This window comes from Triticum dicoccoides, chromosome 2B (genome assembly GCF_002162155.2).
Source record: "Triticum dicoccoides isolate Atlit2015 ecotype Zavitan chromosome 2B, WEW_v2.0, whole genome shotgun sequence".
Lineage (NCBI taxonomy): Eukaryota > Viridiplantae > Streptophyta > Magnoliopsida > Poales > Poaceae > Triticum > Triticum dicoccoides.
In genome coordinates this window covers 427,989,188-428,004,218 of record NC_041383.1, presented here as the reverse complement: position 1 = coordinate 428,004,218, position 15,031 = coordinate 427,989,188, and the positions used below count along the sequence as shown (strand labels likewise).

Below are 15,031 nucleotides of genomic sequence, written 5' to 3'. Positions count from 1 at the left end.
CCTCAATCCTGCAGTCGACATAGCTAAACTCCAGGTGGTTAAACCGAATCACACAGAATAAGGGAGTACCTTGCTCTGATACCAATTGAAAGTGCTAGTTATCGGCTGGAGGGGGGGTGAATAGGCGATTTTTATGAAAGTCTTCAAAACATGGAAGTTTCGAAGACAAACAATAGAAACAACCTAATTGATATGCAGCGGAAGATAAACTACAACAAGCAAGCCATAATCAAGTATGCAATAGCATTAACGTTTGAAGATTAATAGCAGCTAGGTAGTAGGATCAGGATGGAAGATAGTATGAAGCCAATCAACAATAGTAGTCAAGCAATGAAGTCAATCAGATAAGACGATAAGCAATGACTTCACGAAGACAAACTCAAAGTAAAGGAGGGAAGAGATATAACCAGTTGCTTGTTGAAGACACAGGATTTGTTGGACCAGTTCCAGTTGCTGTGACAACTGTACGTCTGGTTAGGGAGGCTGAGATTCAACTCAGAAGACCGTGTCTTCACCTTATTCCCCTTGAGCTAAGGACACTTAGTCCTCGCCCAATCACTCTGGTAAGTCTTCAAGGTAGACTTCCAAACCTTCACAGACTTCGTTCACCCGGCAATCCACAATGACTCTTGGATGCTCAGAACGCGACGCCTAACAGGCTGGAGGATACACAGTCCTCAAGTGTAATAAGTCTTCAGGTCACACACACAGAAAGACTTCAGTGATGCCTAACACTCTTTGGCTCTGGGTGTTTGGGCTTTGTCCTCGCAAGGATTTCTCTCTCTCAAATGCTTCGAGGTGGGTTGCTCTCAAACGACAAAAGCCGTATATTAACTCTGAGCAGCCACCAATTTATGGTGTAGGGGGTGGGCTATTTATAGCCACTAGGCAACCCGACCTGATTTGTCCGAAATGACCCTGGGTCACTAAGGAACTGACACGTGTTCCAACGGTCAGATTTCAAACACACACGGCAACTTTACTTGGGCTACAAGCAAAGCTGACTCATCCAACTCTGGATAAGATTTGCTCTCATTGTCTTTGCTCAAAGACATAGGATTTGGGTTGAGCATCACTTCAGTCACTCTGACTTAGTTCACTTGGACCCCACTTAACAGTACGGTGGTTCCTACGACTCAACAAAGAAGAAAAGGAAACAACGAAACCACACATTCTTCATGCTCCATAGTCTTCACGCAATGTCTTCTCATGTCATAGTCTTCAATATGAATATCTTCTCATACCACCATTGTCGTCAATGTCTTCATACATTTTTAGGGGTCATCTCCGGTAGGTAAAACGAATCATTGAGGGACACTTCATGCGTTATCCTGCAATTCTCACAAACGCATTAGTCCCTCAACCAACTTTGTCGTCAATACTCCAAAACCAACTAGGGGTGGCACTAGATGCACTTACAACTACGTTCCCCAACATATTCCACAAAGATCTTTTATCGGTTGAACCACGATGTAAAGGATTCGGTTAATCCCGTATGCAATTCCCTTTGTCCGACAATATGTTACTTGCTCGAGATTCGATCATCGGTATCTCCATACCTAGTTTAATCTCGTTTTTGGCAAGTCTCTTTACTCGTTCTGTAATACAAGATCTCATGACTAACTCATTAGCCACATCGCTTGCAAGATCTTTACGATGTTGTATTACTGAGAGGGCCCAGAGATATCTCTCCGTCATACGGAGTGACAAATCCCAGTCCCCATCCGTGCCAACCCAACAAACAACTTTGGAGATACCTGTAGAGCACCTTCATGATCACCCAGTTAGGAAGTGACGTTTGGATACACATTAAGTATTCCTCCGGTGTCAAGGAGTTGCATGATCTCATGGTCTTAGGAATATATACTTGAGATGAAGAAAGCTACAGAAATAAACTGGTACGATCGGGTCTTGTCCATCACATCATTCTCCTAATGATGTGATCCCGTTATCAAATGACAACTCATGTCTATGGTTAGGAAACCTTATAGGGACATAATATTTGTTTATGTATTCATACATGTATTTAAGTCTCCGGTCAATACAATTATAGCATGAATAATAAACCTTTATCATGAACAAGGAAAAATGATAATAACCAATTTACTATTGCCTATAGGGCATATTTCCAACAACGTGTGATTCATTGAGATGCATAATCATCGGTCGATTGTTGTGAATGTTGTCTTTGATTTGCCAGGCCTTTGAGTTTGATTGCAACGTACAACCATGCTAAAAGGCTGCTCAAACTTTTTGTACATGTGAAACTACGGCAAACGAGGTGATCACCATGCGTCCTGAGAATAATGCTAGTACATATTGTTTTGCATGTTCATCTAATGCCGCTGATACAAGAATTCAAACTACCAGACTAAATTTGTTCAAACACGGCCAAATTTCGTGTAAACACGCCGGATTTCATTACATTTCAGACATTCTTCAACTAAAAAGCGATGCCCATCTGGCTCTGGAGGTATAATGAATTAACCTAATCTATGATCTCCGGCGCCCATTCCCCCTGTCCGGCTGAGCCCCAAGAACTGAAGCTTCTTCTCCAGCTCCACCTTGCCGCTCTCCAGCTCTGCCTCTGGAGTGAAGTGAAGTTGTCCGACTCCACGTCGCCACCAAGCAGCTAACTGGCGGTCGATGTTCAACCTGCCAAGCTTGGCTTCAACCGGAGGGTAGAAGTGGTGGCCTTACTTGGACCCGAGCGCCGGCGACCTACCATCTTCTACTCTTTCTTGTTTTTTGTGTGGCGCGACCTCATTGCCGATGGGGCGGGGCCTAGACGGAGCCGACGATGTCCTCTACCTCGTTGCCGACGGGGCAGCGCCTCGGCAGAGCCGACGAAGTCCTCCGCACTGTTGGGCCATGCCACGTGTCACCGTTTCATTGGCGTGTATTGTTTGTTCGACGGGCGACACTTGTCGCAACATAGAGCTGATGCATGGTTCTATTGGCGAATGAGATTTTGAAACGTGGAAAATCGTCAATGGTCGGGCCTTTAACGGGTATCAGATCAAAAGCCCACACCCGGTAGCTTAACGGTGACCCATTTACGTTGGCTGGCATGTGTCAGTTGCCCTTGACCGAAAACACTTCCATGACGCATTCTGTGATGATAAATAGATTATTGTCATGGAACACTAACGAGACAACACATGATGACTATCTTGATTCTATCATAAAATTATCACGTATCTACTGACAGAAAACGTGACCTAATGTGACAAACGCATGTCATCGTGGATGTGTTTTTTTGTAGTGCGTGGCAGTGGCGGAGGAGGAAGTGGGAGTAAGGGGAAACCCTAAGGCGACAGCTGGGGTTTATATGGAGGAGGGGCATGCGGAGGGCAGGGAAACATGGCCCCATGGTGGTCATGTGCGCATGTATCCAACGCGTCCTCCTCTTTTTATCGAGGTAGACGCCAACCGAAGTAGTTCACCCGCGCAGTAAAAACGGTAAAGGGTAAGCGGGTTGCCTCTTTTCTCTATGTTCTTTTCTATTTCTTTTCTTTGTTCCATTTAAGTAAATAGAAATTGGAGAAAAAGAAAAGAGATGGTTAGAAGTGGAATTTCTCCATGGGACTAATTTCCTTGGACTCCAAGATTTATAGTTGGGTCTCGAAAATTGGCTCCATAAATATTGAAAAGTTTGGATTTCAAACTTATCAATATTTAATTCAGATGAATTTGAACTATAGACAGGAGTTGAAAGGGTCCAAAAATTCACGAGAATTTGTGTGGAGGCTAGGAATGTGATAAGAAGATCATGTGCAAAGTTATAGATCAAATGGAATTATTTGAGTTTGAAAAGATTCAAATCCTTTGCCAATGGATTTGAAGTGGAGCCAAGATATGAAATAGTTCGAGGCCTTGAAAAATAAAACTGAACTAACTGATATTTTTAAGATGCCACATATTTGTTAACATGTTAAAGACATGGGTGAATGCATGAAGTGCAAAATTATTTATTAAATAAAAACAACAATAGCAATATTTGGTTTATTACATTTGGGATGTTACACATACCACTGACTTCTTCATTGACCCAACCAGCACCGACGCCTCTTCCACCATGGCCGCGTCCATCAAAGTTACCTCGACCATCCCTTCTTCCAAAATCGTTGCCTCGGCCACATAAACCAAAGTTTTCTCCTCGACCATTGTCACCAAAAATAATTCGCCCATGCCACTTTCCTGTTGTACCTTTTGGACCCCCTTCATATCCTCATTTGCACGTTCCTAGGCGCCACACTTGCAACACATGATGCGCAAAAACTTCAAAATATTATCATATTGTACCAGGTAAAATTCTCTATTTTTCTTCCTTGTTACAACTCGCCCACATTCAAATGCACCATAACTCACACAAGTTCCCAATGCATTGTAACTCCATCTCAATTTTGTCAACAATGTTAATCCTGGTCGCTAAGATCTTTTCTAGGGAACCCTGCATGTATCCATTCAGGAGGCAATGGATCTACTCCCACATCGTGAGCCAGTTGAGCACAGTCGATCCAGCTGAGAAAGTTCATCATAAGGCTTGACCATCACTCAGAAATTGCATAAATAACCATTGTCCTCCACCCATGACCTTCATCCTTTCACCAAAACAGAAGCATTGAGTAGTAAAAAGATTGCCCCGCACCGCCCTTATCATGTTATCCTTTACTGGGGTCCAAACAATGCTCATATTGGCAATGAAGGCTTGGTATGTGAATTGATTTTGCATATGAACTTTTGCCACCGTCATCCACTTCATGACGTTGATTTCATCCTCAAAACTCACTTTCCTCCAACCCCATATGCTCTAGCAAATAGATGACCACATTCTCCTCGCCCTTTTTAGACCCTCCACCACTTCTCCGCTTTGTAGATGAGCTAGACATTGATGTTGTCTTCTCACCTCTCCAAAACCCTAGATGAGAAAACTGTGGTTTGCACTCTGCCCTAATCCGTCGCCAAAGCTAGACAAACTCGCAAGCCCCCTTACCCCCTTTATCAGCTCGAGCGACGGGGTTAGGGGAGGAAAAGATCTAGATGACGGTGAACTCATGGTGGAATCAGATTCCGCGGTGAGGAGAGAAATACTAGATGGAAGCTGATAGGGAAAAAAACTTAGGACCTCACATTTTACATTTTTTTTGACAGTGGACCTCACATTTTACATGCTTTTCATGCATATAATAATTTTCAAGAACTACCAAACGAATCACAGCAGAGCGACACAAGTACACAATGTAGGACTGGGCAGGCTCCACCTTTTGGTGGAGTTGGGGCTGGTCAAAATCTAATTCAAATCCTACTCTGACACGTTACACCGGTGTGGCGTGCGTCAGATCAGATCACCATCGCATCGCGGCAACCGAAAGCACATCCGCGTCCAGCCGTAGCGGCCGGCTGGAGCAGATCACGGATCAGTGTCACTGGCCGAAACCCCAAATGGGCAAAAACCACTGGGGAAAACACAGGCACTCCCGCTCCGTCCCATCGCGGCCGTCGAATCTCCCACGCAACGGCCGCGGGCTCGCCCCCGCGCCTGCAGCCCTGGCCTCACCCCACTCGACCCTCCACCACTCTCCCATTCCCGTATAACCCCCGCAGCCGCCGCCGCTCCTCCCCCTCTCTTCCTCCCTTGGCCAAATTTTGCGGGAAACGCGACGCCACCCGGAGAAACCCTCCTCCCGCACCTCGCCTCCCACCCTGCCAAAACCCTCGCCCCTCCTCCTCCTCCTCCTCCTACGATGGCCGCGCCGACGCCTCCGCCCGCCGCCGCCCCCGCCGCGGCGCCAGGACCGACGCCGCCGGCGCAAGTGGTAAGCTGGCGACTCTCCCTGCCTCCCGATCCGTCCGTTGCCGAGCTGACTCGATCCGCCCTGACCCGATTCGTGTACCGTCTTCGTCTTCCAGGTGGGCAACGCCTTCGTGCAGCAGTACTACAACATCCTCCACCAGTCACCGGAGCTCGTCTTCCGCTTCTACCAGGAGGCCAGCCGCATCGGCCGCCCCGCCACCACCGGCGCCGACATGGACACCGTCACCACCATGGAGGTACCGCTCACTCCCCGTCCGTTGTTTCCTCGATTCAGATCTGGGCATCTGGGGGCCTTAGAATGTTGGGAGACTTTCTCAGGGGTTCTGAATGGTTTCTTCTTGCAGGCGATTAACGAGAAGATCATGTCCATGGACATCGCGCGGGCGGAGATCAGGGGGGTGGACGCGCAGGAGTCGCTATGTGGCGGTGTGACCGTGCTCGTCACGGGCCACCTCACAGGGAAGGACGACGTCTGCCGCGAGTTCGCGCAGTCCTTCTTCCTCGCGCCGCAGGAGAAGGGTTACTTCGTGCTCAACGACATACTACGTTATGTCGGGCAGGGTGAGGCCGACCCGTCATTGCCGCCACCTCAGCAGCAGCCGCCGGCACCGGAGTTGGATGCAGTGGTTGCCCCTGCTGCCGCCTTGGCAAATGGTACTGTTGCCCCTGTGGAGACTGTGCCTCGCGAGCAGGGTGCGTTGTGTGTAACATCTTGATCTATATTTTTATTTACTTGTGAACCACGTGATCCTTTGTTAAATTGCACATTGTCCTGTTTGTAGAGGCTTCGCCGCAGCCAGAGCTGGATCTCTCTGAGTCTGTTCCTCATACCAACGAGGAGGAGGATCCCAAGGAGGAGGTTTACAACCCACCGAATGACGTGGAGGTGCCTGTTGTGGAGGAAACACTGGTTCCTGAGGTCATAGATGAAGTGCCAAATAATGTAGCAGCCTCCATACCGGTTTCGGCTCCCCCTGTACCACATGAGGAGGCCCCTAAGAAGTCGTACGCTTCAATTGTAGGTTTTGGATAACTGTTATTTTTCATCTAAATCATCTATTTCTGATATTTAAATTGTGTACATTACTATATTTCTTAGTCTCTAAATCTGAGCATAAATGAAAAGATATAACTGTCAGTTCTTTACAGGTTCTGCATATATTGAAATCTTGTGTGAAGATGTTTAATCAGTAGTTACATTTTTATGGGGTTTTAATGCTTTATTAAAATCTGGAGAGTAAATGTTTACATGAAGCTTATATGGTCTCACTTTTAAGGTTATTGTTGTTGCTTAACTGATTCTGGAATGAAAATACTACAGAGCACAATATATATTAGTGAGCTTTCTTAATTTATCTTTTGCCGGGGAACATGAATGGAAATACATGTTATGTACATCACTGTTGTCTATCTAGTGCATTTGGTTGAAGAATTGTTTGAAGCTTGTTGATGTCGCGGATGATATGTACGTTGGCTTATGAATTCACCTTTTGAGATTCTCATTACCTTTGCATTATTGTTTTGCTCCAGGTCAAAGTCATGAAAGCAGTTCTGCCACCAAATTCCACAGTTCCTTACAGGCCTGCACCACCAAAACCAGAGAAGCAAGCTCCTGCTCCTGCCCAGTCTGTGGCTGTTGATGCTCCAACTTTCAGTCCTAATCCTGAGAGCAGCAACATTCAAGACCAAGAAGGTATTATCTTAATCCAATATTGCATTGAAAACCTTCTTAGTACACTAGCATCTGACAGAAATACTTGACAATATTTTTTGAAGTTGATGCGCTTGCGGTGTATGTAAAAAATCTGCCCTTACATGCCACACCTAGCCAATTAGAAGAGGAGTTCAAAAGATTTGGTACTATTAAACATGATGGTATCCAAGTTAGAAGCCACAAGGTATGTTTTCTTCTCTCAACGTGATGATGAGTTTTTTTTCAGTAAAATAACTTGTAATATCTTCTCTTGTATTTTCAATTGAAAACACAGATTCAAGGGTTCTGCTATGGCTTCATAGAGTTTGAGGATGCCAGCTCAGTTCAAAGTGCACTAGCGGTAATTTCAGTCTACCTATTAAATCATCAGCTTGCTCTCTGTTATTGAAGGATGCTTTCCAATTTTTATTCTAGTTACATAATCCATGTGTAGTTAATGGGAATGCCTGTAGTGAGTTTATTTTGGATGATGTAGATGTATTCTTAACAATACAAGCATGAGCATAGCATTCTTTTACTTCTTTTTTTCCTTCTACATGCCTGTTGCCTTGAAACTCTGTTTTTAAACTTCGTCTTACCTAAACTACTAAAAACAAAGCAAGTTCATTGTGTTTATGTATTTGATTGGTGCTGCCTTTGATTTCTGGTCCAAATGATCATGGGAAATGGAGAGCAGCAGGAAGTATATTAGATTGGTGTTGCCTTTGATTTCCCGCCAGGGAAGGATGGATGTATGGAGTTATTGACTAGTGGATAAAGTTTGTATCACCTACTCGTAATATAGACATGCTAGCAGGAATGATGGATGTATACATAGTTAAAAAAGTAGTGCTACAACTTAGTTATAGAATGTGTGAGTTGGAGATTTTCAAACCCCATTCTCAATCCCCTAACACATGCATGAGTCGTTCGCTATCTGACTACCTGTAGAGAATGTTCTTCCATGCTCTTTGGTGTTCAATTTACAAGGTTCTTGAGGAATGTATCTTGTTTTCTTTTGTTCATTATTATTTCTAGTTATATGCTACTATGTGACTGACATTTAATTGTTGCTTCCACTTGTTCTCGTACTCTCTTCATCCTAGATCTTGTTTGGTTCATAGTTTTGACGACTTGAGTCCGTTACATGTGTTTGTTCAGTTGGGCTATAAATGAATACCATGTAATTGGATAACACCTATTTACGTGTGATTACACCCACCTCATTCTGAAAACAGAAAATGCTGCATCACTCGTCTCTCTTCCTGCACCCCAATCCCCTTTCCCCTCCATCACATATCCCACTCACCGCATCCCCTACACCTGGATCTCTTCCTCTGTCCTCTTTTCCGCCAAGCAGCAGCGACATCGCTCCATATGAGAAGCACCACCATTGAAAGAGCAGTTTCGACCGCTGATACTCGTTACCGTGAGGACGCCTGCATGAACTTAAATGGCTACGAACGAACTGTGTTGTGCCGTGGTGGTGGGAGGAGACCGTGGAGCTGGCATTGCTGTAGATGCGGTGGATCAGCCAAGGGTGCAGGTCTTGGGTTGCTTTGATTCCGTTCTTCTGTGCTGCTGGCTTGGTCAATTTGTTGTTATTTGTGAGATCGATGCTGGATCAATCGGATTTCTTTTATTGATTGGGTGGTTTAAGTCAATGCCAGATCTTTTTTTTGTTGCATCTTACCCAACAGAGCATACCAGAGACAAGATAAAAATTGATTATGTTACAGTCCGTGGCTGAAGCCAAACAAGTTTCCTATTTTGGTCATGCCGTTTACGTTGCCGTAGTAATCCGATTCCAATTAATTTTACACTGCTTATTTTGGACCACACATGTTCCTGGATTGTTTGTTATGCATCTGATTTTATTTTCTTCTCCTAATGAATCAACTTCCATGACTGCCCATATCAATTTCATAAGCTCCATACTTGTATTTTTATTTTATCTGATTAACTCTTATTCTGAAGGCTTCTCCTGTGACGATTGATGACCGGCCATGCCACGTCGAAGAAAAAAGAACTCCTGGTTCACGTGGTATGTTTCTGAAAGTTCAACTCAACCCTGACTGTAAGAATGTACAAGGTTTTGGTCTTTTGGGAGAAATTCCATATATATATATATATATATATATCCGTTTGGCTCACATGTATTATTATTAGCACTTTCATTTGGTCCAGTTTAAATTAAATATTATTCCAGCCCACTGCTTGCCACTTTGCAATTTGGTATTCTGTGTATTTTTTGTGTGTATTGTTAACAAATTACAATTTCTGAGATGAACATGAAGCACATATATGTAATTGCTGAATTATTTTGATGCACATGTGGCTAAAACCTAAACTGAAGCACCCACCCTTGCTTGTACATAATCTACTTTTATTTGAAATATGACAAATTACATTTTCTGTATTGCTTGAAAAACTAATGATTTTGATTGATACATGTGCTATTTCCTTCTGGCTTCAGGTAGTAGCAGGGGAAGGTTTCCACCGGGTAGAGGTGGTAATTTCCGAGGTGAAGGCATGAGAGGCCGTGGTAGTTACACTGGAGGGAGAGGCTATGGAAGGGGCGAGTACAACAACTATCGATCTGATTTTGGAGGCAGAGGCGGTGGTAGAGGCGGCTCAGGTCGTGGAGGTGATGTTGGCTACCAGCGGGTTGATCACTCTGGCACCGGTGGTCGTGGTGGTGCCCGGGCAGCTGCAAAGTGAGTTTGGTAGCTATGCGTTGGTAGAAGTTTGCTATTTCATTGTCGTTGAACGTACTAAGATTCACAAAAATGGTGTGTCGTGAGCTGGGTTCCTGTGCGGTCGTTGTCAGCGTATTCAGGTCATAAATTGGTGCTCTCCTTGTTTTGTGGCAAGGAAAGCAGTGGTGATATTGGTTACTAATTGTAGAATATTACAATCTATTCAGATGCAGTCCTAGTAAGTTTTGGCATTCTTTTGAGCTGATGCGTTGTTGGATTTTCTTTACATATTATGTTACAAATCCAACATCAGTTTTCTTTAGCATGGCAAATCAAACACCTGGGATGGCAAATTATGTTGTCGCGTGAATGGCAATTTTTTAAAGCAACATAATTTGATAAAAAGTTCCACAATCTAAAATCTGATGTCAGATTTTTAGCATTTTTTATTATTTAAATTTAAAAAAGATCTCCTGATTTGGACAAGGCGGAGTACAAGGCTGGCTGGGTAATTGTTTATAGTTGCTGAAAATTAATGCATCAAACCACTTTTTCTGGGAACGACTAAATGGCATCAGTACCTGTGCTTTAGAATTGAACTTGCTAATTTGGTCTGCTTTAGGGTCTCAATATAAGATTTGTTCTTCTGCAGAGGTTAATGGTTCTTTGTTTGGATCGAGAAAAACTGAAGGTGAGTCTGAATTCTAGCCAAGATCACTTACAGATGACCACTGCAGTACTTGGTGGTGGTTGCACCAAGCATCAGCAAAGAGCGAACCGTATTTTTGACAGCATAATGCTATTGTTTACTGATAGCCATATACAGTTTTTTGCAACTTATCTCTCTGTCCAATAAACATACTAAGCTGAATAAACGAACATCACCCCAATAAACAAACGCACAAGTGACTAGTCTGTATGATTACATCTAAGTATTCGCCTCCACTGTCTGTATGCAAGTTCTTTGGTAATACTAGTAGTAATAAACATTGACGACGATCAGCTCTCCATCTCAACGACAATCTTACCAGTGGCATGGCCATCGATACTGCTCTGCCACGCCTTGCCTGCATCGCTCAACGGGAACTTGGAGTCGATCACCGTCTTCAGCTTGCCTTCCTTGAGCAACCCAACCAAGAACTCCAGGTCCGCCTTGTTGGGCGACAGGAGCAGGGGCACCAGGCGCTTCTTGGAAAATGTCACCCTGTGCAGCGCAGATGTGAGGATGGCCGACAAGTTGGGGGTGATATCGATCACTCTCCCGGCATCACTGAGCAATGGCTGGAAAAACGACCAGCTGACACCGACGGTGCAGTGAACCACGCCGTCGTACTTTCTGCCGGAGGGGCTCTGCAGGCTCGCCCCCTCTGGGGTCCTGTAGTCCATCACCTCGTCTGCGCCCAAGCTCTTCACAAGATCCATGTTGCGTGCGCCGCAGGTGGCGGTAACATGAAGGTTCGCTAGCTTTGCAAGCTGTACCGCGTACAGGCCTACGCCACCAGAGGCAGCGGTGACCAACACGTTTAATGGCTTGCCGGTGCCGTCAAACTTGGCACCAATGGACCTCAGTGCCTGGAGCGCAGTGCCTGCAGCAATGGGAAGCCCAGCACCCTCAGCTGCAGAAACCTCAGCTGGCCTTTTGACGGTCAGGTTTGCGGATGCTACAGCGTACTCTGCCAGTCCACCTCCGTTCTGTAACAGCAAAGACATTGTCACATTAACAAGCTTGCAGCAATATTTTTTTTTTTAAAGAAGAGGATTTTGAAATCATCTTCTTTCTAAGTATGAAGATGACAAACATGGAAATATGTTGTCATGAGTGAAGTTCACTCACAAAAGAGTTCAACATGGCGACGACTTGATCACCCACTGTGACACCTTTCACTCCAGGACCAACATCAACAACTACTCCTGCAACATCAGTCACTGCAAGAAAAGGAGCAGTAGAGAAGAGATGCATCTATCAGCAAGTTGTTTCATGAATTGAGCAACACACACACATATATGCTATCTTTATCATAAGCTGATTATCAGGTAAGAGACATCCTGGATAGTTGTTAAAGGTGAAGAACAAAGTAACATAGCAAGACTGAAAAGACAGACATGATCAAATAACGTTCTCATAACTACCCTTGGTGCTATTTTGCTCTCTACATAGGAATTAGGAAGCCTCCAAATAGAATCCGTGATTGATAGATAATGGCTAGCATCCACGCAGTGGTACTATGAATGAGGATAGTTACCTGGGATAAAAGGCAGTCTACGAGGCAGCAGAGGCCGCAAGTCCCCTTTCTGTATCTTCCAGTCAACTGGGTTGATGGTTGCAGCTTGCAGTTTCAGCAGGACCTCATTCTTCTTTGCTGAAGGGACGGGGACTTCTACATGCTGCAATAGAGAGATTTCAGAATCACAGGTTTATAGGTTCTACTGGTTCATCTTCATGGAAGAAGAAAATATTATATTTACTATTCTCCTTTCTTTAAAACAAACAAACTACTTTGATTTGTTTGTTAATTAGTTAAGCGGTATAAGCATCAAGCTGTCAGGCAAACCTCTCTAGGCTAAAATAGGGTTGAATCCCCTGTCAACCGATTGACTCACAATCAGAGCTCACACAACTGACTTGGTCATCTCAATCTTTTTTATTAGGATTTACAAGTATCTCCGGTGCTTTTCCAATCATCTAACACTAGACATGTGCAACTTTTAAATAATAAATTTCCGACTGACTCGTCATCGGAATATGTTTGGGATCCAGGAGTGGTGACTCATGGGTCACAATACAAAAACTATTGCGCAGTGCTTTTCCGAGCATCCAACACCAGGTATGCGCGACCTATTTAACTAATTTCACTGTAACACATCTTAAGCACTCCTAAAGCCAAGTAGACACGAGAAAGAGAGAACATATCTAGCTAGTGCAACACATCACCACCATAAGAACCACCAAGATACTCGATAGATCATACAAGTACCGAGTGCCCATCACAAATTATAGCGCAAAAGCCGCTAGAGCAAAGTTCTATTACTTGAGTAAGCTACAGCTAGCTACTTGACTACTTGTCCTGCCATAAAAAACAATTCAAAAGAAGGGATTCAGGTGAACTGACTGCGATCTCCACCAAGGTGTTCCCAGGAAAAAACTACTAACATATACTCTAATACTTAGTACTAACTGTAGTCAATTAGCCAGTGAATCGGCCAAATCATCCTTAGCACCAACCATACCAATCTCGTGCGCCGACCAGAACACACAGCAAACTAACAAGCTTCGAGCCGCTACCCCGAATAGTAGTAACTCTTTACCTTGAGGCCGGCGGCGCCTCCGCCGCAGGCGTCGTACTGCACGGCCCGCATCGTCGCCGGCGTGGTCGTCGGGGTGGCCATGGGATGGGGGAAACAAGAGAGCGCACGGAGGGGAAGAAGCCTCGTGAGTATCGTGGGGGCGGCTGTTTGCGTGTGCTTAGCTGATGCGTGGCCGGAGATGCTCAGGGGTTGGGTTGGTTGCCTCTCTGGTTCTTGGGGTACACGTCCTGTGTGTCTCTGGGGCCTGGGCTGAGATCTATATACGCACGCCGACGCGAGGAATCCTGGGTTTTGACGTGTGGGCCCACCCCGTCGGCGAGGCTGGGCCGTTATATCGGGTTGGTTCTAGAAGGCCCGCTGATGTGTGTGCTCGTGACTGGGCTGACACGGTTCATAGCGCCGTGGCCGATGATGTTGGCTCGTTTGGTCCCGCCCGCAGCAGTGTGTGAAAATCGGTCGTAGCGTTCCCGCGCCCGGCCGCGTTCCCACGCCTCGCCTGTGCGAAGCTAAGGCCGCATACGTCCTTGTCTGCGCACCTCGACGACGGCGTGGGAACGCGGTCTTTGCGTGCCTGATCGTGTATCTATCTGTCGGGAAATTCGAAACGGCCCTCCAGCCCAGGTACTGCCGCTATCTGCACCAGCCAACCTTGCACATGGGACATGCGCAAGCTTGTGTATTTTGCTGTGTATTAGCACAACGCTTCGCTTCATAATCAGAATTGGCTAACTAGCTGGCAGAGGCGCGGCGTAGGGCCGGTGTATTTGAAAATGAGACAAGATGTAGCGGTTGGTCTAGGGGCGAGCTGTTTACGTACAAGTCCATTTCTGGTCTCTCATTTGTGTCCCTTCTGTTCAGATCATCAGTTGACCTCTGGTACAAAGGATGGGGTGGGGATTACTCGCGTTGCTCATATGAGTAGCAGTTTCAACACGGTAAAATTCAATAAATTTACCTCTATGATATAGTTCAAATCTATTTATTCCTCGAGAATCATCATTCTGAATTAATTTAGATTTCCAAGACTGTCTTATTGTGTCTAGATCTGTGGCTATAGCATGATTGCGTTTTCTTTCTTTTCTTTTTTCAGCTATTCGTGAGGACCTTTTTGATTTGATGTTTTAAATCTCACAAATTTTCTTTATATTCCCTTTTATGGCCTAAAGTGCATCGGCTACTTTTATGAAAATCGTTGTTTTAGATCTATTTACAGGAAAAGGAAGAGAAATCGATTTTAATCTTTTTTTTTGCATCGAAATTAGGAGCTTGATCAAGTAGCATGAGGTTACAATCCGTTCTTAGACAAGAACGTAGGAATTTAGGACTGGAATCAATCCAGCTTTCAGTGCCATCCAGTGAGCACGTGAGGCGAGCACACTGATGGGCTGGTACATTGCAAGATCTACCAATGTGAGTAACCGTCAAAGAAGTAAAACTAGCACTAATCTCCACTAATTCCTCCAAGATAGGTGCTGCAATTGAACGAGAATTGCCGCGCGATTTCCACATGTTGAC

General features: G+C 44.9%; 2 protein-coding genes across 3 annotated transcripts; one reads left to right on the top strand and one right to left on the bottom strand.

The window, feature by feature from the left end:
• Positions 1 to 5,585: 5,585 nt before the first annotated feature.
• LOC119364046 (nuclear transport factor 2-like) lies at positions 5,586 to 10,470 on the top strand. 2 transcript variants are annotated; one of them, XM_037629446.1, is made up of 9 exons: positions 5,590 to 5,819; positions 5,914 to 6,054; positions 6,163 to 6,511; positions 6,601 to 6,836; positions 7,349 to 7,511; positions 7,595 to 7,716; positions 7,807 to 7,872; positions 9,489 to 9,555; positions 9,988 to 10,470. In XM_037629446.1, the coding sequence occupies exons 1-9, from the start codon at positions 5,748 to 5,750 to the stop codon at positions 10,230 to 10,232; spliced, it is 1,461 nt and encodes a 486-aa protein (XP_037485343.1). In that variant the 5' UTR covers positions 5,590 to 5,747; the 3' UTR covers positions 10,233 to 10,470. The 2 variants fall into 2 exon arrangements, with proteins under 2 accessions (XP_037485342.1, XP_037485343.1); XM_037629445.1 differs by having other exon boundaries at positions 5,586 to 5,819; positions 5,914 to 6,511.
• Positions 10,471 to 10,980: 510 nt separating this feature from the next.
• On the bottom strand, positions 10,981 to 13,741 carry LOC119364047 (chloroplast envelope quinone oxidoreductase homolog). Its single transcript, XM_037629447.1, has 4 exons — positions 13,517 to 13,741; positions 12,454 to 12,595; positions 12,045 to 12,136; positions 10,981 to 11,902 (listed from the first exon to the last, which is right to left on the bottom strand). The coding sequence occupies exons 1-4, from the start codon at positions 13,595 to 13,597 to the stop codon at positions 11,210 to 11,212; spliced, it is 1,008 nt and encodes a 335-aa protein (XP_037485344.1). The 5' UTR covers positions 13,598 to 13,741; the 3' UTR covers positions 10,981 to 11,209.
• Between the last annotated feature and the right edge of the window lie 1,290 nt (positions 13,742 to 15,031).